The 23515-nt window shown below is 63.2% G+C and overlaps 1 protein-coding gene across 1 annotated transcript in view; it reads left to right on the forward strand.

Annotated features, from left to right (window-relative positions):
* LOC140396836 (triacylglycerol hydrolase DDHD2-like) overlaps positions 1 to 23515 on the forward strand; it is a 37881-nt gene extending 14366 nt beyond the window's left edge. The window contains exons 3-6 of the mRNA XM_072485593.1: positions 13541 to 13643; positions 14209 to 14376; positions 20208 to 20379; positions 22655 to 23515. Coding sequence (XP_072341694.1) covers positions 13541 to 13643; positions 14209 to 14376; positions 20208 to 20379; positions 22655 to 22736 — 525 coding nt within the window. The 3' untranslated portion in view covers positions 22737 to 23515. The remainder of the gene's footprint in view (positions 1 to 13540; positions 13644 to 14208; positions 14377 to 20207; positions 20380 to 22654) is intronic.

Below are 23515 nucleotides of genomic sequence, written 5' to 3' on the forward strand. Positions count from 1 at the left end.
CCTCCCCCTCGCACGCTCACCTCCCCTCTCTCACTCACCTCCCCCTCGCACACTCACCTCTCACCTCACCCTCGCGCACTCACCTCCCCCTCGCACACTCACCTCCCCCTCTCTCACTCACCTCCCCCTCGCACACTCACCTCCCCCTCGCACACTCACCTCTCACCTCCCCCTCGCACACTCACCTCCCCCTCACACACTCACCTCCCCCTCACACACTCACCTCCCCCTCTCTCACTCACCTCCCCCTCTCTCACTCACCTCCCTTTCGCACACTCACTTCCCCCTCGCACGCTCACCTCCCCCTCGCACACTCACCTCCCCCTCGCACACTCACCTCCCCTCGCACACTCACCTCCCCTCGCACACTCACCTCCCCTCGCACACTCACCTCCCCCTCGCACACTCACCTCCCCCTCGCACACACACCTCCCCTCGCACACTCACCTCCCCCTCGCACTCACCTCCCCCTCGCACGCTCACCTCCCCCTCGCACGCTCACCTCCCCCTCGCACGCTCACCTCCCCTCGCACGCTCACCTCCCCCTCGCACATTCACCTCCCCCTCGCACACTCACCTCTCACCTCCCCCTCGCACACTCACCTCACCCCTCCCCCTCGCACACTCACCTCCCCCTCGCACACTCACCTCCCACTCGCACACTCACCTTCCCCTCGCACGCTCACCTCCCCCTCGCACGCTCACCTCCCCCTCGCACGCTCACCTCCCCTCGCACGCTCACTTCCCCCTCGCACACTCACTTCCCCCTCGCAAACTCACCTCCCCCTCACACACTCACCTTCCCCCTCACACTCACCTTCCCCTCGCACACTCGCTTCCCCCTCGCACACTCATCTCCCCCTCTCACTCACCTTCCCCTCGCACGCTCACCTTCCCCTCGCACGCTCACCTTCCCGTCGCACGCTCACCTCCCCCTCGCACGCTCACCTCCCCCTCGCACGCTCACCTCCCCCTCGCACGCTCACCTTCCCCTCTCACACTCACCTCCACCTCTCTCACTCACCTCCCCCTCGCACACTCACCTCCCCTTCGCACACTCACTTCCCCCTCGCACGCTCACCTCCCCCTCGCACACTCACCCCCCTCTCTCACTCACCTCCCCCTCGCACGCTCACCTTCCCCTCGCACGCTCACCTTCCCCTCGCACGCTCACCTCCCCCTCGCACGCTCACCTCCCCCTCTCTCACTCACCTCCCCCTCGCACACTCACCTCCCCTTCGCACACTCACCTTCCCCTCGCACGCTCACCTCCCCCTCGCACACTCACCTCCCCCTCGCACACTCACCTCCCCCTCGCACACTCACCTCCCCCTCGCACACTCACCTCCCCCTCGCACACTCACCTCCCACTCGCACACTCACCTTCCCCTCGCACGCTCACCTCCCCCTCGCATACTCACCTCCCCTCGCACACTCACCTCCCCTCGCACGCTCACCTCCCCTCGCACGCTCACCTCCCCCTCGCACGCTCACCTCCCCCTCGCACGCTCACCTCCCCCTCGCACACTCACCTCCCCCTCGCACACTCACCTTCCCCTCGCACGCTCACCTCCCCCTCGCACGCTCACCTCCCCTCTCTCACTCACCTCCCCCTCGCACACTCACCTCTCACCTCACCCTCGCACACTCACCTCCCCCTCGCACACTCACCTCCCCCTCGCACACTCACCTCCCCCTCTCTCACTCACCTCCCCCTCGCACACTCACCTCCCCCTCGCACACTCACCTCTCACCTCCCCCTCGCACACTCACCTCCCCCTCACACACTCACCTCCCCCTCTCTCACTCACCTCCCTTTCGCACACTCACTTCCCCCTCGCACGCTCACCTCCCCCTCGCACACTCACCTCCCCCTCGCACACTCACCTCCCCCTCGCACACTCACCTCCCCTCGCACACTCACCTCCCCTCGCACACTCACCTCCCCCTCGCACACTCACCTCCCCCTCGCACACTCACCTCCCCCTCGCACTCACCTCCCCCTCGCACGCTCACCTCCCCCTCGCACGCTCACCTCCCCCTCGCACGCTCACCTCCCCCTCGCACGCTCACCTCCCCCTTGCACATTCACCTCCCCCTCGCACACTCACCTCTCACCTCCCCCTCGCACACTCACCTCACCCCTCCCCCTCGCACACTCACCTCCCCCTCGCACACTCACCTCCCACTCGCACACTCACCTTCCCCTCGCACGCTCACCTCCCCCTCGCACGCTCACCTCCCCCTCGCACGCTCACCTCCCCTCGCACGCTCACTTCCCCCTCGCACACTCACTTCCCCCTCGCAAACTCACCTCCCCCTCACACACTCACCTTCCCCCTCACACTCACCTTCCCCTCGCACACTCGCTTCGCCCTCGCACACTCACCTCCCCCTCTCACTCACCTTCCCCTCGCACGCTCACCTTCCCCTCGCACGCTCACCTTCCCGTCGCACGCTCACCTCCCCCTCGCACGCTCACCTCCCCCTCTCTCACTCACCTCCCCCTCGCACACTCACCTCCCCCTCGCACACTCACCTCTCACCTCCCCCTCGCACACTCACCTCCCCCTCACACACTCACCTCCCCCTCACACACTCACCTCCCCCTCTCTCACTCACCTCCCTTTCGCACACTCACTTCCCCCTCGCACGCTCACCTCCCCCTCGCACACTCACCTCCCCCTCGCACACTCACCTCCCCCTCGCACACTCACCTCCCCTCGCACACTCACCTCCCCTCGCACACTCACCTCCCCCTCGCACACTCACCTCCCCCTCGCACACTCACCTCCCCCTCGCACTCACCTCCCCCTCGCACGCTCACCTCCCCCTCGCACGCTCACCTCCCCCTCGCACGCTCACCTCCCCCTTGCACATTCACCTCCCCCTCGCACACTCACCTCTCACCTCCCCCTCGCACACTCACCTCACCCCTCCCCCTCGCACACTCACCTCCCCCTCGCACACTCACCTCCCACTCGCACGCTCACCTTCCCCTCGCACGCTCACCTCCCCCTCGCACGCTCACCTCCCCCTCGCACGCTCACCTCCCCTCGCACGCTCACTTCCCCCTCGCACACTCACCTCCCCCTCGCACACTCACCTCCCCCTCACACACTCACCTTCCCCCTCACACTCACCTTCCCCTCGCACACTCGCTTCCCCCTCGCACACTCACCTCCCCCTCTCACTCAACTTCCCCTCGCACGCTCACCTTCCCCTCGCACGCTCACCTTCCCGTCGCACGCTCACCTCCCCCTCGCACGCTCACCTCCCCCTCGCACGCTCACCTCCCCCTCGCACGCTCACCTTCCCCTCACACTCACCTCCACCTCTCTCACTCACCTCCCCCTCGCACACTCACCTCCCCTTCGCACACTCACTTCCCCCTCGCACGCTCACCTCCCCCTCGCACACTCACCCCCCTCTCTCACTCACCTCCCCCTCGCACGCTCACCTTCCCCTCGCACGCTCACCTTCCCCTCGCACGCTCACCTCCCCCTCGCACGCTCACCTCCCCCTCTCACTCACCTACCCCTCGCACACTCACCTCCCCTTCGCACACTCACCTTCCCCTCGCACGCTCACCTCCCCCTCGCACGCTCACCTCCCCCTCGCACGCTCACCTCCCCCTCGCACACTCACCTCCCCCTTGCACACTCACCTTCCCCTCGCACGCTCACCTCCCCCTCGCACACTCACCTCCCCCTCGCACACTCACCTTCCCCTCGCACGCTCACCTCCCCCTCGCACGCTCACCTCCCCTCGCACGCTCACCTCCCCTCGCACGCTCACCTCCCCCTCGCACGCTCACTTCCCCCTCGCACACTCACTTCCCCCTCGCAAACTCACCTCCCCCTCACACACTCACCTTCCCCCCTCACACTCACTTTCCCCCCACACTCACTTTCCCCCTCACACTCAACTTCCCCTCGCACACTCGCTTCCCCCTCGCACACTCACCTTCCCCTCGCACGCTCACCTCACCCTCGCACGCTCACCTCCCCCTCGCACGCTCACCTTCCCCTCGCACGCTCACCTTCCCCTCTCACACTCACCTCCACCTCTCTCACTCACCTCACCCTCGCACACTCCCCTCCCCTTCGCACACTCACTTCCCCCTCGCACGCTCACCTCCCCCTCGCACGCTCACCTCCCCCTCGCACACTCACCTCCCCCTCGCACACTCACCTCCCCTCGCACACTCACCTCCCCCTCGCACACTCACCTTCCCCTCGCACACTCACCTTCCCCTCGCACGCTCCCCTCCCCTCGCACGCTCACCTCTCACCTCACCCTCGCACACTCACCTCCCCCTTGCACACTCACCTCCCCATCGCACACTCACCTCCCCCTCGCACACTCACCTCCCCCTCTCTCACTCACCTCCCCCTCGCACACTCACCTCCCCCTCGCACACTCACCTCTCACCTCCCCCTCGCACACTCACCTCCCCCTCGCACACTCACCTCCCCCTCGCACACTCACCTCCCCCTCACACACTCACCTCCCCCTCTCTCACTCACCTCCTCTTCGCACACTCACTTCCCCCTCGCACGCTCACCTCCCCCTCGCACACTCACCTCCCCTCGCACACTCACCTCCCCCTCGCACACTCACCTCCCCCTCGCACGCACACCTCCCCTCGCACGCACACCTCCCCTCGCACTCACCTCCCCCTCGCACTCACCTCCCCCTCGCACGCTCACCTCCCCTCGCACGCTCACCTCCCCCTCGCACGCTCACCTCCCCCTCGCACGCTCACCTCCCCCTCGCACGCTCACCTCCCCCTCGCACGCTCACCCCCCCTCGCACGCTCACCTCCCCCTCGAACACTCACCTCTCACCTCCCCCTCGCACACTCACCTCCCCCTCACACACTCACCTCCCCCTCTCTCACTCACCTCCCCCTCGCACACTCACCTCCCCTTCGCACACTCACTTCCCCCTCGCACGCTCACCTTCCCCTCGCACGCTCACCTTCCCCTCGCACGCTCACCTTCCCCTCGCACGCTCACCTCCCCCTCGCACGCTCACCTCCCCCTCTCTCACTCACCTCCCCTCACACACTCACCTCCCCTTCGCACGCTCACTTCCCCCTCGCACGCTCACCTTCCCCTCGCACGCTCACCTCCCCCTCGCACACTCACCTCCCCCTCGCACACTCACCTCCCCTCGCACACTCACCTCCCCCTCGCACACTCACCTCCCCTTCGCACACTCACTTCCTCCTTGCACGCTCACCTTCCCCTCGCACGCTCACCTCCCCTCGCACGCTCACCTCCCCCTCGCACACTCACCTCCCCCTCGCACACTCACCTTCCCCTCGCACGCTCACCCCCCGCACGCTCACCTCCCCCTCGCACGCTCACCTCCCCCTCGCACGCTCACCTCCCCTCTCTCACTCACCTCCCCCTCGCACACTCACCTCTCACCTCACCCTCGCACACTCACCTCCCCCTCGCACACTCACCTCCCCCTCTCTCTCTCACCTCCCCCTCGCACACTCACCTCCCCCTCGCACACTCACCTCTCACCTCCCCCTCGCACACTCACCTCCCCCTCACACACTCACCTCCCCCTCACACACTCACCTCCCCCTCTCTCACTCACCTCCCTTTCGCACACTCACTTCCCCCTCGCACGCTCACCTCCCCCTCGCACACTCACCTCCCCCTCGCACACTCACCTCCCCTCGCACACTCACCTCCCCTCGCACACTCACCTCCCCCTCGCACACTCACCTCCCCCTCGCACACTCACCTCCCCCTCGCACACACACCTCCCCTCGCACACTCACCTCCCCCTCGCACTCACCTCCCCCTCGCACGCTCACCTCCCCCTCGCACGCTCACCTCCCCCTCGCACGCTCACCTCCCCCTCGCACGCTCACCTCCCCCTTGCACATTCACCTCCCCCTCGCACACTCACCTCTCACCTCCCCCTCGCACACTCACCTCACCCCTCCCCCTCGCACACTCACCTTCCCCTCGCACACTCACCTCCCACTCGCACACTCACCTTCCCCTCGCACGCTCACCTCCCCCTCGCACGCTCACCTCCCCCTCGCACGCTCACCTCCCCTCGCACGCTCACTTCCCCCTCGCACACTCACTTCCCCCTCGCAAACTCACCTCCCCCTCACACACTCACCTTCCCCCTCACACTCACCTTCCCCTCGCACACTCGCTTCCCCCTCGCACACTCACCTCCCCCTCTCACTCACCTTCCCCTCGTACGCTCACCTTCCCCTCGCACGCTCACCTCCCCCTCGCACGCTCACCTCCCCCTCGCACGCTCACCTCCCCCTCGCACGCTCACCTTCCCCTCTCACACTCACCTCCACCTCTCTCACTCACCTCCCCCTCGCACACTCACCTCCCCTTCGCACACTCACTTCCCCCTCGCACGCTCACCTCCCCCTCGCACACTCACCCCCCTCTCTCACTCACCTCCCCCTCGCACACTCACCCCCCTCTCTCACTCACATCCCCCTCGCACGCTCACCTTCCCCTCGCACGCTCACCTTCCCCTCGCACGCTCACCTCACCCTCGCACACTCACCTCCCCCTCGCACACTCACCTCCCCCTCTCTCACTCACCTCCCCCTCGCACACTCACCTCCCCCTCGCACACTCACCTCTCACCTCCCCCTCGCACACTCACCTCCCCCTCACACACTCACCTCCCCCTCTCTCACTCACCTCCCCTTCGCACGCTCACTTCCCCCTCGCACGCTCACCTCCCCCTCGCACACTCCCCTCCCCTCGCACACTCACCTCCCCTCGCACACTCACCTCCCCCTCGCACACTCACCTCCCCCTCGCACACACACCTCCCCTCGCACACTCACCTCCCCCTCGCACTCACCTCCCCCTCGCACACTCACCTCCCCCTCGCACGCTCACCTCCCCCTCGCACGCTCACCTCCCCCTCGCACGCTCACCTCCCCCTTGCACATTCACCTCCCCCTCGCACACTCACCTCTCCCCTCCCCCTCGCACACTCACCTCTCACCTCCCCCTCGCACACTCACCTCACCCCTCCCCCTCGCACACTCACCTCCCCTCGCACACTCACCCCCCCTCGCACACTCACCTCCCCCTCGCACACTCACCTCCCCCTTGAACACTCACCTCTCATCTCCCCCTCGCACACTCACCCCCCCTCACACACTCACCTCCCCCTCTCTCACTCACCTCCCCCTCGCACACTCACCTCCCCTTCGCACGCTCACTTCCCCCTCGCACGCTCACCTTCCCCTCGCACGCTCACCTTCCCCTCGCACGCTCACCTCCCCCTCGCACGCTCACCTCCCTTCGCACTCTCACTTCCCCCTCGCACGCTCACCTTCCCCTCGCACGCTCACCTCCCCCTCGCACGCTCACCTCCCCCTCGCACACTCACCTCCCCCTTGCACACTCACCTCCCCTTCGCACACTCACTTCCCCCTCGCACGCTCACCTTCCCCTCGCACGCTCACCTCCCCCTCGCACACTCACCTCCCCCTCGCACACTCACCTTCCCCTCGCACGCTCACCTCCCCCTCGCACGCTCACCTCCCCCTCGCACGCTCACCTCCCCTCGCACGCTCACCTCCCCCTCGCACGCTCACTTCCCCCTCGCACACTCACTTCCCCCTCGCAAACTCACCTCCCCCTCACACACTCACCTTCCCCCCTCACACTCACTTTCCCCCTCACACTCACTTTCCCCCTCACACTCAACTTCCCCTCGCACACTCGCTTCCCCCTCGCACACTCACCTTCCCCTCGCACGCTCACCTCACCCTCGCACGCTCACCTCCCCCTCGCACGCTCACCTTCCCCTCGCACGCTCACCTTCCCCTCTCACACTCACCTCCACCTCTCTCACTCACCTCACCCTCGCACACTCCCCTCCCCTTCGCACACTCACTTCCCCCTCGCACGCTCACCTCCCCCTCGCACGCTCACCTCCCCCTCGCACACTCACCTCCCCCTCGCACACTCACCTCCCCTCGCACACTCACCTCCCCCTCGCACACTCACCTCCCCTTTGCACACTCACTTCCCCCTCGCACGCTCACCTTCCCCTCGCACGCTCACCTCCCCCTTGCACGCTCACCTCCCCCTCGCACGCTCACCTCCCCTCGCACACTCACCTTCCCCTCGCACACTCACCTTCCCCTCGCACGCTCCCCTCCCCTCGCACGCTCACCTCTCACCTCACCCTCGCACACTCACCTCCCCCTTGCACACTCACCTCCCCATCGCACACTCACCTCCCCCTCGCACACTCACCTCCCCCTCTCTCACTCACCTCCCCCTCGCACACTCACCTCCCCCTCGCACACTCACCTCTCACCTCCCCCTCGCACACTCACCTCCCCCTCGCACACTCACCTCCCCCTCGCACACTCACCTCCCCCTCACACACTCACCTCCCCCTCTCTCACTCACCTCCTCTTCGCACACTCACTTCCCCCTCGCACGCTCACCTCCCCCTCGCACACTCACCTCCCCTCGCACACTCACCTCCCCCTCGCACACTCACCTCCCCCTCGCACGCACACCTCCCCTCGCACGCACACCTCCCCCTCGCACTCACCTCCCCCTCGCACGCTCACCTCCCCTCGCACGCTCACCTCCCCCTCGCACGCTCACCTCCCCCTCGCACGCTCACCTCCCCCTCGCACGCTCACCCCCCCTCGCACGCTCACCTTCCCCTCGCACGCTCACCTCCCCCTCGCACACTCACCTCCCCCTCTCTCACTCACCTCCCCTCACACACTCACCTCCCCTTCGCACGCTCACTTCCCCCTCGCACGCTCACCTTCCCCTCGCACGCTCACCTCCCCCTCGCACACTCACCTCCCCCTCGCACACTCACCTCCCCTCGCACACTCACCTCCCCCTCGCACACTCACCTCCCCTTCGCACACTCACTTCCTCCTCGCACGCTCACCTTCCCCTCGCACGCTCACCTCCCCTCGCACGCTCACCTCCCCCTCGCACACTCACCTCCCCCTCGCACACTCACCTTCCCCTCGCACGCTCACCCCCCGCACGCTCACCTCCCCCTCGCACGCTCACCTCCCCCTCGCACGCTCACCTCCCCTCTCTCACTCACCTCCCCCTCGCACACTCACCTCACCCTCGCACACTCACCTCCCCCTCGCACACTCACCTCCCCCTCTCTCTCTCACCTCCCCCTCGCACACTCACCTCCCCCTCGCACACTCACCTCTCACCTCCCCCTCGCACACTCACCTCCCCCTCACACACTCACCTCCCCCTCACACACTCACCTCCCCCTCTCTCACTCACCTCCCTTTCGCACACTCACTTCCCCCTCGCACGCTCACCTCCCCCTCGCACACTCACCTCCCCCTCGCACACTCACCTCCCCTCGCACACTCACCTCCCCTCGCACACTCACCTCCCCCTCGCACACTCACCTCCCCCTCGCACTCACCTCCCCCTCGCACACACACCTCCCCTCGCACACTCACCTCCCCCTCGCACTCACCTCCCCCTCGCACGCTCACCTCCCCCTCGCACGCTCACCTCCCCCTCGCACGCTCACCTCCCCCTCGCACGCTCACCTCCCCCTTGCACATTCACCTCCCCCTCGCACACTCACCTCTCACCTCCCCCTCGCACACTCACCTCTCACCTCCCCCTCGCACACTCACCTCACCCCTCCCCCTCGCACACTCACCTCCCCCTCGCACACTCACCTCCCACTCGCACACTCACCTTCCCCTCGCACGCTCACCTCCCCCTCGCACGCTCACCTCCCCCTCGCACGCTCACCTCCCCTCGCACGCTCACTTCCCCCTCGCACACTCACTTCCCCCTCGCAAACTCACCTCCCCCTCACACACTCACCTTCCCCCTCACACTCACCTTCCCCTCGCACACTCGCTTCCCCCTCGCACACTCACCTCCCCCTCTCACTCACCTTCCCCTCGCACGCTCACCTTCCCCTCGCACGCTCACCTCCCCCTCGCACGCTCACCTCCCCCTCGCACGCTCACCTCCCCCTCGCACGCTCACCTTCCCCTCTCACACTCACCTCCACCTCTCTCACTCACCTCCCCCTCGCACACTCACCTCCCCTTCGCACACTCACTTCCCCCTCGCACGCTCACCTCCCCCTCGCACACTCACCCCCCTCTCTCACTCACCTCCCCCTCGCACACTCACCCCCCTCTCTCACTCACATCCCCCTCGCACGCTCACCTTCCCCTCGCACGCTCACCTTCCCCTCGCACGCTCACCTCCCCCTCGCACGCTCACCTCCCCCTCTCTCACTCACCTCCCCCTCGCACACTCACCTCCCCTTCGCACACTCACCTTCCCCTCGCACGCTCACCTCCCCCTCGCACACTCACATCCCCCTTGCACACTCACCTCCCCCTCGCACACTCACCTCCCCCTCGCACACTCACCTCCCACTCGCACACTCACCTCCCCCTCGCACACTCACCTCCCCTCGCACGCTCACCTCCCCTCGCACGCTCACCTCCCCCTCGCACGCTCACCTCCCCCTTGCACGCTCACCTCCCCCTCGCACGCTCACCTCCCCCTCGCACGCTCACCTCCCCTCGCACGCTCACCTCCCCCTCGCACACTCACCTCCCCCTCGCACACTCACCTCCCCCTCGCACGCTCACCTCCCCCTCGCACGCTCACCTCCCCCTCGCACACTCACCTCCCCCTCGCACACTCACCTCCCCCTCGCACACTCACCTCCCCCTCTCTCACTCACCTCCCCCTCGCACACTCACCTCCCCCTCGCACACTCACCTCTCACCTCCCCCTCGCACACTCACCTCCCCCTCACACACTCACCTCCCCCTCTCTCACTCACCTCCTCTTCGCACACTCACTTCCCCCTCGCACGCTCACCTCCGCCTCGCACACTCACCTCCCCTCGCACACTCACCTCCCCTCGCACACTCACCTCCCCCTCGCACACTCACCTCCCCCTCGCACGCACACCTCCCCTTGCACTCACCTCCCCCTCGCACACTCACCTCCCCTCGCACGCTCACCTCCCCCTCGCACGCTCACCTCCCCCTCGCACGCTCACCTCCCCCTTGCACATTCACCTCCCCTCGCACACTCACCTCTCCCCTCCCCCTCGCACACTCACCTCACCCCTCCCCTCGCACACTCACCTCACCCCTCCCCTCGCACACTCACCTCCCCCTCGCACACTCACCCCCCCCGCACACTCACCTCCCCCTCGCACACTCACCTCCCCCTCGAACACTCACCTCTCACCTCCCCCTCGCACACTCACCCCCCCTCACACACTCACCTCCCCCTCTCTCACTCACCTCCTCTTCGCACACTCACTTCCCCTCGCACGCTCACCTCCCCCTCGCACACTCACCTCCCCTCGCACACTCACCTCCCCCTCGCACACTCACCTCCCCTTCGCACACTCACTTCCTCCTCGCACGCTCCCCTCCCCTCGCACGCTCACCTCCCCCTCGCACGCTCACCTCCCCCTCGCACGCTCACCTCCCCCTCGCACGCTCACCTCCCCTCGCACGCTCACCTCCCCTCTCTCACTCACCTCACCCTCGCACACTCACCTCTCACCTCACCCTCGCACACTCACCTCCCCCTCGCACACTCACCTCCCCCTCGCACACTCACCTCCCCCTCGCACACTCACCTCTCACCTCCCCCTCGCACACTCACCTCCCCCTCGCACACTCACCTCCCCCTCACACACTCACCTCCCCCTCACACACTCACCTCCCCCTCTCTCACTCACCTCCCCTTCGCACACTCACTTCCCCCTCGCACGCTCACCTTCCCCTCGCACGCTCACCTTCCCCTCGCACGCTCACCTTCCCCTCGCACGCTCACCTCCCCCTCGCACGCTCACCTCCCCCTCTCTCACTCCCCTCCCCTCGCACACTCACCTCCCCTTCACACACTCACTTCCCCCTCGCACGCTCACCTTCCCCTCGCACGCTCACCTCCCCCTCGCACACTCACCTCCCCCTCGCACACTCACCTCCCCCTCGCACACTCACCTCCCCTTCGCACACTCACTTCCTCCTCGCACGCTCCCCTCCCCTCGCACGCTCACCTCCCCCTCGCACGCTCACCTCCCCCTCGCACGCTTACCTCCCCCTCGCACGCTCACCTCACCCTCGCACACTCACCTCTCACCTCACCCTCGCACACTCACCTCCCCCTCGCACACTCACCTCCCCCTCTCTCACTCACCTCCCCCTCGCACACTCACCTCACCCTCGCACACTCACCTCTCACCTCCCCCTCGCACACTCACCTCCCCCTCGCACACTCACCTCCCCCTCGCACACTCACCTCCCCCTCGCACACTCACCTCCCCCTCACACACTCACCTCCCCCTCTCTCACTCACCTCCCCTTCGCACACTCACTTCCCCCTCGCACACTCACCTCCCCCTCGCACACTCACCTCCCCTCGCACACTCACCTCCCCTCGCACACTCACCTCCCCCTCGCACACTCACCTCCCCCTCGCACACACACCTCCCCTCGCACACTCACCTCCCCCTCGCACTCACCTCCCCCTCGCACGCTCACCTCCCCCTTGCACATTCACCTCCCCCTCGCACACTCACCTCTCCCCTCCCCCTCGCACACTCACCTCTCACCTCCCCCTCGCGCACTCACCTCACCCCTCCCCCTCGCACACTCACCTCCCCTCGCACACTCACCCCCCCTCGCACACTCACCTCCCCCTCGCACACTCAACTCCCCCTCGAACACTCACCTCTCACCTCCCCCTCGCACACTCACCCCCACTCACACACTCACCTCCCCCTCTCTCACTCACCTCCCCCTCGCACACTCACCTCCCCTTCGCACACTCACTTCCCCCTCGCACGCTCACCTTCCCCTCGCACGCTCACCTTCCCCTCGCACGCTCACCTCCCCCTCGCACGCTCACCTCCCCCTCTCTCACTCACCTCCCCCTCGCACACTCACCTCCCCTTCGCACACTCACCTTCCCCTCGCACGCTCACCTCCCCCTCGCACACTCACCTCCCCCTCGCACACTCACCTCCCCCTCGCACGCTCACCTTCCCCTCGCACGCTCACCTTCCCCTTGCACGCTCACCTTCCCCTCTCACGCTCTCCTTCCCCTCTCACGCTCACCTTCCCGTCTCACGCTCACCTTCCCCTCTCACTCACCTCCCCCCTCATGTGCCCGCGTACTCCACTCTTTCTCCCGGTTCAGGCCGTCCTCCCCCTTTCCCAGAAGCCTGCAGGGTTTGTCCGCCGGTCCAGGGCGTCGAGGGCTGCCCGAGATGCCCCCACCACCTGGCGCCCTCTCTCTCGAGTTCTGTCCTGAGACCCCGTCGTGCCATCTCACCCCTGTCCGTGCTTTCCCTGAGGCCGACCTCTGCAGCGTGAGCCGGTCTTGTCCCGTTCCCCCTCCCACCCCCCCCCCGGGAGACCCCCGCGGATTCCAGTTTGGGATGCACTGAGCCCGTCTGTTTGGGTGGTGACCGTTCCGCTGTCTCTCTCCCTCCACAGTTTGACCCTGTCGCTTACCGGCTGGAACCCATGATTGTGCCGGACCTGGAATTGGAGCCGATGTTGATTCCTCATCACAAGGGCAGGAAGAGAATGCACCTGGGTAAGGGAGCGCCCGCCCTGCCTGTCCCACACTCTCGGTGTTTAAACCAGAGCGAGACCTGACCAGTCCGTGGTTTCCTATCCCTCCTCACCGTCGGGTTTGGCCTGTGTCCAGGGTTCGGATCGATCCAGGGAAAGTATCTCGTTACAAATGTACAATTGAAGGAGGCTGTTTGGCCGTCGTGACTTTGCCTGACCCGTGCAAAGCACCAGCCAAATACCATTGAAGGTTCCTCTCTGCCGGGGGGGGGCCCTGTGGCCATCTCGGCTCCGTGTTGTCTGAGCAAAGAGGAGGACGTGTCCGCGGGTCGTTGTGAATGACATCAATGGCCAGGAGCCCTGTTCTCAACCCATTCCATCGAGGCCCAACACTCGAGAGTGGGCAGTGCTGCGAAGGAATTAAATGCCCCTTTGACGAGAGAATGGGTGTCTGTCAAACCCTGAGCTGAAAAACCCGTTAGTTCGCGAAACACTGGATCGGAAATGCAGATTTATCCTTCGTCTCTGGAAACGAACACGAGTCGAGATCCCTTCCCCACTTACTTTCTTTCTTTCTATTCAAACAGAACTGAAGGACAGTCTGACGCGGATGGGTTCCGATTTAAAGAATGGTTTGTTCTGCTCCCTGAGGAATGCCTGGCAGTCGTTTACCCGGTCGCCCACGCCACAGCTACTGCCGGACCCGAGCGCCATGGGGCCCCAAGGCAGTGAGCCGTCGGTCAAGGACAAGCAAGGTGAGGCGGACCCCCTCTGCTCCTAACCCCCCCCCCGCCCCCAGCACCGCTGCACCCTCACTCACCCCCCCCAGCACCGCCACACCCTCACTCACCCCCCCCCCCACCGCACCCTCACTCACCCCCCCCCACCGCCGCACCCTCACTCACCCCCCCCCCACCGCCGCACCCTCACTCACCCCCCCCAGCACCGCTGCACCCTCACTCACCCCCCCCAGCGTCACCGCCCCTCACTCCCATCGCGTCCTGAACCCGCGGCTCCACGTTCAGGGTAACGGAATGTTCCGGCACAGCGGGGACTGACGTGCGAGGCGAGATTGAGTCGGTTAGGATTGTACGCGCTGGGGTTCAGAAGAATGAGGGGGGGGGCTGTCATAGAAACCTATAAAATTCTCACAGGACTGGACAGGGTAGATGCAGGAAGGATGTTCCCGATGGTGGGGGGGGGTCCAGAGACAGGGGTCACAGTCTGAGGAGACGGGGGAGACCATTTAGGACGGAGAGGGGGAGACATTTCTTCACCCAGAGAGTGGTGAGCCTGTGAAATTCACTCCCACAGGAAGCAGTTGAGGCCAAAACATTGCACGTGTTCCAGATACAGCACTTGGCATGAGGGGGATTAAAGGATATGGGGGAGGCGGGATTAGGCTGTTGATGATCAGCCACGATCACACTGAATGGCGGAGCAGGGCCCGAGGGCCCAAAAAGCCTCTTCCTCCTATTTTCGGTGTGGGAGAAGGATTAGAACTCCCCTCTCTTGTCTGGCGGTGTCTCTGCTCATTCTTTGCCAGCTCCTCGGGAGGGCCGGTGTGTGTGTGTGTTAATTGGGCTGGGTTGACGATACTGTGCAGCAGCAGTGTCGCAGCCCGGGGCCGTGTGTTGTTCCAGTACCCAAGGGAGTGCAGCCTGGTCAGTGGCGCCTGTTTGAGGGGCAGGGAGCTCTCACTGTATCCTGCTGCATGGGTTTGCTTTGGGAACACCACATGGCCAGGACTGGAACGGAGACAGTGTCGCTGTTCCCTGGACAATGCGATTCCCTGCTCCCCCACCCACCTGCCCTGGCACCGTCCCGTGGGCCTGACAGGCTCCAAGGATCGACAGCAAAGGACCGTGGATAAATGGCACCAGTGCCAGCTCTGGAGTGCTGCTTCTCTGACCCGGTACAGCTGGCACTGAGCTTGCCACCTCGTAGCCGACCTCCGCAAAGATTGCCTCTGTCCACTCCAGTAACATTTCTGAACTTCCCTGCTGTCCGAGCTCATCAGCTACGGGAGTCCTCACCCATTCCATTACTTCCCCCATCCACACATTCTGATTGATGTCCACCACGATCCCGGACACCCCCTGTGATCACTGAGTTACACTGGATCCCGGACACCCCCTGTGATCACTGAGCTACACTGGATCCCGGACACCCCCTGTGATCACTGAGTTACACTGGATTCCCCTCACCCCCTGTGATCACTGAGTTACACTGGATTCCCCTCACCCCCTGTGATCACTGAGCTACACTGGATCCCGGACACCCCCTGTGATCACTGAGCTACACTGGATCCCGGACACCCCCTGTGATCACTGACCTACACTGGATCCCAGACACCCCCTGTGATCACTGACCTACACTGGATCCCCGACACCCCCTGTGATCACTGAGCTACACTGGATCCCGGACACCCCCTGTGATCACTGACGTACACTGGATCCCCCTCACCCCCTGTGATCACTGACCTACACTGGATCCCGGACACCCCCTGTGATCACTGACCTACACTGGATCCCGGACACCCCCTGTGATCACTGACCTACACTGGATCCCGGACACCCCCTGTGATCACTGACCTACACTGGATCCCGGACACCCCCTGTGATCACTGACCTACACTGGATCCCGGACACCCCCTGTGATCACGGACCTACACTGGACCCCGGACACCCCCTATGCTCACTGACCTACACTGGATCCCGGTCACCCCCTGTGATCACGGACCTACACTGGATCCCGGACACCCCCTGTGATCACTGACCTACACTGGATCCCGGACACCCCCTGTGATCACTGAGCTACACTGGATCCCCCTCGCCCCCTGTGATCACTGAGCTACACTGGATCCCGGACACCCCTATGCTCACTGACCTACACTGGATCCTGGACACCCCCTGTGATCACGGACCTACACTGGATCCCGGACACCCCCTGTGATCACTGATCTACACTGGATCCCGGACACCCCCTGTGATCACTGGCCTACACTGGATCCCGGACACCCCCTGTGATCACTGAGCTACACTGGATCCCGGACAGCCCCTGTGATCACTGACCTACACTGGATCCCGGACACCCCCTGTGATCACGGACCTACACTGGATCCCGGACACCCCCTGTGATCACTGACCTACACTGGATCCCGGACACCCCCTGTGATCACTGAGCTACACTGGATCCCCCTCGCCCCCTGTGATCACTGACCTACACTGGATCCCGGACACCCCCTGTGCTCACTGACCTACACTGGATCCCGGACACCTCCTGTGATCACTGACCTACACTGGATCCCGGAGACCCCCTGTGATCATTGACCTACACTGGATCCTGGACACCCCCTGTGATCACGGACCTACACTGGATCCCGGACACCCCCTGTGATCACTGACCTACACTGGATTCCCCTCACCCCCTGCGATCACTGACCTACACTGGATCTCGGACACCCCCTGTGATCACTTAGCTACACTGGATCCCCCTTGCCCCCTGTGATCACTGACTTACACTGGATCCCGGACACCCCCTGTGATCACTGACCTACACTGGATCCCGGACACCCCCTGTGATCACGGACCTACACTGGACCCCGGACACCCCCTATGCTCACTGACCTACACTGGATCCCGGTCACCCCCTGTGATCACGGACCTACACTGGATCCCGGACACCCCCTGTGATCACTGACCTACACTGGATCCCGGACACCCCCTGTGATCACTGAGCTACACTGGATCCCCCTCGCCCCCTGTGATCACTGAGCTACACTGGATCCCGGACACCCCTATGCTCACTGACCTACACTGGATCCTGGACACCCCCTGTGATCACGGACCTACACTGGATCCCGGACACCCCCTGTGATCACTGATCTACACTGGATCCCGGACACCCCCTGTGATCACTGGCCTACACTGGATCCCGGACACCCCCTGTGATCACTGAGCTACACTGGATCCCGGACAGCCCCTGTGATCACTGACCTACACTGGATCCCGGACACCCCCTGTGATCACGGACCTACACTGGATCCCGGACACCCCCTGTGATCACTGACCTACACTGGATCCCGGACACCCCCTGTGATCACTGAGCTACACTGGATCCCCCTCGCCCCCTGTGATCACTGACCTACACTGGATCCCGGACACCCCCTATGCTCACGGACCTACACTGGATCCCGGACACCTCCTGTGATCACTGACCTACACTGGATCCCGGAGACCCCCTGTGATCATTGACCTACACTGGATCCTGGACACCCCCTGTGATCACGGACCTACACTGGATCCCGGACACCCCCTGTGATCACTGACCTACACTGGATCCCCCTCGCCCCCTGTGATCACTGAGCTACACTGGATCCCGGACACCCCCTGTGATCACTGACCTACACTGGATCCCGGACACCCCCTGTGATCACTGAGCTACACTGGATCCCCCTCGCCCCCTGTGATCACTGAGCTACACTGGATCCCGGACACCCCCTGTGATCACTGACCTACACTGGATCCCGGACACCCCCTGTGATCACTGAGCTACATTTGAATCCCCCACGCCCCCTGTGATCACTGAGCTACACTGGATCCCGGACACCCCCTGTGATCACTGAGCTACACTGGATTCCCCTCGCCCCCTGTGATCACTGAGCTACACTGGATCACCCTCGCCCCCTGTGATCACTGACGTACACTGGATCCCCCTCACCCCCTGTGATCACTGACCTACACTGGATCCCGGACACCCCCTTTGATCACTGACCTACACTGGATCCCGGACACCCCCTGTGATCACTGACCTACACTGGATCCCTGACACCCCCTGTGATCGCTGACCTACACTGGATCCCGGACACCCCCTGTGATCACTGGCCTACACTGGATCCCGCTCGCCCCCTGTGATCACTGGCCTACACTGGATCCCGCTCGCCCCCCCAGGATCACTGACCTCCACTGATTCCCGCTCGCCCCACCCCAGGATCACTGACCTTCACTGGATCCCGCTCGCCCCCCCCCCCAGGATCACTGACCTTCACTGGATCCCCCTCACCCCCTGTGATCACTGACCTACACTGGATCCCCCTCACCCCCTGTGAACACTGGCCTACACTGGATCCCCCTCGCCCCCCCCCAGGATCACTGACCTTCACTGATTCCCGCTCGCACCACCCCAGGATCACTGACCATCACTGGATCCCCCTCACCCACTGTGATAACTGACCTTCACTGGATCCCCCTCACCCCCTGTGGTCACTGAGCTACACTGGATCCTGCTCGCCCCCCCCAGGGTCACTGAGCTACACTGGATCCCGCTTGCCCCCCCCAGGATCACTGAGCTACACTGGATCCCGCTCACCCCCCCAGCATCACTGACCTTCACTTGATCCCCCTCACCCCGAGTGGTCACTGAGCTACACTGGATCCCGCTTGCCCCCCCCCCGGATCACTGACCTTCACTGGGTCCCGCTTGCCCCTCCACCCAGAGTCACTGAGCTACACTGGATCCTGCTCGTGCCCCCCCAGGATCACTGAGCTACACTGGATCCCGCTCGTGCCCCCCCCCAGGATCACTGACCTTCACTGGATCCCGGTCGCCCCCCCACGGGGTCACTGAGCTATACTGGATCCCGCTCGTGCCCCCCCCAGGATCACTGGCCTTCACTGGATCTCCCTCACCCCCAATGGTCACTGAGCTACACTGGATGCCGCTTACCCCCCCAGGATCACTGACCTTCACTGGATCCTGCTCGCCCCCTGTGATCACTGACCTACACTGGATCCCGCTTGCCCCCCAGGGTCACTGAGCTACACTGGATCCCGCTCGCCCCCCCCAAGATCACTGACCTACACTGGATCCCCCTCACCCCGTGATCACTGGCCTACACTGAATCCCGCTCGCCCCCCCCCCAGGATCACTGACCTTCACTGGATCCCCCTCACCCCCTGTGATCACTGGCCTACACTGGATCCCGCTCGCCCCCCAGGATCACTGACCTTCACTGATTCCCGCTCGCCCCCCCCCCAGGATCACTGGCCTTCACTGGATCCCCCTCACCCCCTGTGGTCACTGAGCTACACTGGATCCCGCTCGCCCCCTGTGGTCACTGAGCTACACTGGATCCCCCTCACCCCCTGTGGTCAGAGCTACACTGGATCCCGCTCGCCCCCCCCAGGATCACTGACCTTCACTGGCTGCTGGGCCAGGTTCTCCAATGACCATCCTTGTTCTCAAATCCCTCCATGGCCCTTGGGCCCTCCCCTCTGTGACCTCCTCCTGCCCCCACAACCCTCGGAGATAACTGAGCTCCTTCAATTGTGGCCGCTATGTTACTCATTCCCAATGATGATTGCTTCACCAATGCTGGCTGTTCCTTGAGAAGCCTCATTCCCAAGTCCCGGAACGTCATCCCACCACTTCCCCACCAGCCTGCCTCGTTATCCCCCCCTGGGGGGGGGGGGTTTGGTTTCATGCTTCGACTGTTGCTGGGGACTTGCACCGTGGGCTGTTTCGGGACATGAACGGCACTGTGTAAAGACGAGTTGATGTTTAACCCATTAGTTTTTCCTTGTAGCTGTTCTGGAGTCGGACAGTAGCTTCTCCCTGGTGGAGGAAGAGGAGGAAGAGGAAGAGATTAAGATTGGAAGGTTAAACGGTGGCCGTCGCATCGATTACGTGCTGCAGGAGAAGCCCATCGAGAGTTTCAACGAGTATCTCTTTGCCCTGCAGAGCCACCTCTGCTACTGGTAAGGGAGCAACGCGCTGGGAGGGGGCGGGGGCAAGAGTTGGGTCTGACGGTTAATTTGGTGGAGTTTGGAGACTGTGGCATTGGGTGACCCGGAGTCGCTATCAAAACGTGGAGCCAGGCGAGAGGTTTGGCAATCTCAGCCACCACGTCCCTGTGGGCAGTGTTAAAAGGTTGTCAGAGGGAGTGAGTGCAATGGAACATCATTGTGTTCAGGGAAATGTGTTCTTCCCTGAGAAACTGTCCCAAGACTTTCTCCTGGATTACGCTGTTCTGGTTGATAAAGTGGAGAGAAAATGCAAATGCAGCGGATGATATTTATATGGACTCACGTCCATGCTCCCATCCCCCCCACATGGGCTGTTATTGGTGCTGTAGCTACAGCTCTCTCAGACCCACGTTCTGTAGGAACCTCTCCTCTGGCTGCCTGCCCCCGTTAGCGTTTTTGACCCTCTCCCTCGATCAAGGTTTGTAATTTTTGTCACCTCCCCACCACCGTGGGCAGCACGGCAGCATTGTGGATAGCACAATTGCTTCACAGCTCCAAGGTCCCAGGTTCAATTCCGGCTTGGGGCACTATCTGTGCGGAGTCTGCACATCCTCCCCGTGTGTGCGTGGGTTTCCTCCGGGTGCTCCGGTTTCCTCCCACAGTCCAAAGATGTGCAGGTTAGGTGGATTGGCCATGATAAATTGCCCTTAGTGTTCAAAATTGCCCTTAATGTTCGGTGGGGTTACTGGGTTATGGGGATAGGGTGGGAGTGTGGACCTTGGGTAGGGTGCTCTTTCCAAGTGCCGGTGCAGACTCGATGGGCCGAATGGCCTCCTTCTGCACTATAAATTCTATGAAATGCTCACTGACCTGTTGCACGGCCGTCCAATTTGATCTGGTGTCAACTTCTGACAATTGCCTTGGGCTCCACATTTCTGCGTCGGAAGGTGCTGCGAGGTGCATGTTGTTGTCGACTTAAGCCGGGTTTCTGGCGACAAGTTTCTTTTTAAATGTATTTTATTACAAACATGCATCAAAACAGGTTACAACAAATAAACACCCCGTGAAACATGCTCCCCAACAATCAACTATACAGTGTACAAATTTTTCCCCTTTTTCACCCCCCCCCCCCGCCCGGTGACGAACAGCTCCTCAAACTCGGTCACAAACATCCCCTACCTTTCCTCAAACCCCCCCTTGCTGAGCCCCTTAACTCATACTTTACCTTCTCTAACCGCAGGAAGTCGTACAGGTCACCCGACCAGGCTGCTCCCCCTGGTGGCGATGCCGACCGCCACTCCGGCAAAATTCACCGCCGTGCAATCAGAGAGGCGAAGGCCACGACATCGGCCTTCCTCCTCTCCATGAGCTCCGGCTTCTCTGAAACCCCAAATATCATCACCAAAGGGTCCAGGTCCACTCCCTCCTCCACTATCCTGGCTAAGACCGCGAACACTCGCGGCCAGAATTTGTCCCAATTTTTCACAATCCCAAAACATGTGCGCGTGATTTGCTGGCCCCCGCCCACACCTCTCACACTCATCTGCTACCCCCTGAAAGAACCCACTCATTCTCGCCCGAGACATACGCACCCTGTGCACCACCTTAAACTGTATCAGGCTCATCCTTGCACAAGAGGAGGTCCCGTTTACCCTGCGCAGCGCCTCACTCCATACTCCCCAATTGATCTCCCCTCCCAACTCCGCTTCCCATTTCTCCTTGATCTTCACCACCCGCTCGCCTCCCTGCTCCCCCAGCCACTTATATATATCCCCAATTCTTCCCTCCCCCTCCACATCCGGAAGCAGCAGTCGCTCCAGCAGGGTGTATCCCGGCAATCTAGGGAGCCCCGTCCAGACCTTTTGTGCAAAGTCCCGAACCTGTAGATACCTGAACTCACTCCCCCTCGGAATCCCTCTACCCTCTCCCTTAGCTCCTCCAGACTGGCGAACCCTTCCTCCAAATACAAATCCCTCACCTTGACCAGCCCCACTTCCCTCCACCTCCTGTATACACTATCCATCTCCCCCCCGGCTCAAACCCATGATTCTCGCACAGCAGCGTCAGCACCGACAGCCCTTCCACCCTAAAATGCCTCCTCAGCTGATTCTCCTGGCGACAAGTTGACGCAGTGACGGCAGGACCAGGGAGTTGGCAGGTGGCCCCAGCGAGCCTCTGCTGCCGTGTTTGTTTTGCTCTGTCTCGCTCAACAATTAGACGCGCCTTCACTTTGACTTGTTGCCATTCCCTGCGAGCCGGAGTTAAACCTCTTGTCTGCTTTCTCTAGGGAATCGGAGGACACCGCACTGTTAATCCTGAAGGAAGTCTACCAGACACTGGGAGTCAGCCTCGAACAAACACACCACTGATGTGGACATTGAATCTGAGAACAAACGCACTAATACTGATGGGTCAAGGGAGGAGCTGGGATCGCCCCCCCCCCCCCCAATTCTTTTTCACATTGTCACTGGTTTGCGGAGCAGTTTTTCCTGTACACGGGTGCCTCATCGTCCCTCGTTGGGGAAGCACTGAAATGAGGTGGACTCGCTGTGCAGCAGAGAGTCGAGGTTGGTTTGACGTCCTCTGGAGGCTGGGCTTTCTTCCTGAGCAGCACGAGGCACCCCTGGGGCTGTGGGAGGTGGGACCAATCGTGGGCCTGACCTCCAGAGCGTTCACCTTCTGCGCAAACCGCTGGAAGGAATACATGAATGTTTCCCGACGTATCCACGAACAGATTGATCAATGGAGGCCTCTCGTGGGATTCGGTGAGGGGTGCAGCCTCCAGCAGCTGACAGTATGAATTGTCCGTGACAAAATTTGGATACAGTTCGGGAACTGTGGCTCCGATTGGACCAGCCTGCATGGACTTTATTAGGTTTTATTTTTCTCCACTTGCATTGAAATTGCACTCGCGACATGGGCGTGTTTGAACAGAAACGTTTCATATCTTTCTACTTGGTGAATCAGTCACCCCAGTTTACTACCCCGCCTCCCGCAATCTGACTAACGGGTAACGCTGCTGTCCACGTTGTTTCCTAATCTGGACGCTCTCATCCTCGCTTGCTCCAGACCCTGCACACTCAGTCTCTCTGAGCTGATTGTCAGTGAACTAAGTTGTACCAGCAATAAACACCAGACTGTTTCTCAA

The sequence above is a fragment of the Scyliorhinus torazame genome, chromosome 20, assembly GCF_047496885.1.
Source record: "Scyliorhinus torazame isolate Kashiwa2021f chromosome 20, sScyTor2.1, whole genome shotgun sequence".
NCBI classification, from domain to species: Eukaryota; Metazoa; Chordata; class Chondrichthyes; order Carcharhiniformes; family Scyliorhinidae; genus Scyliorhinus; species Scyliorhinus torazame.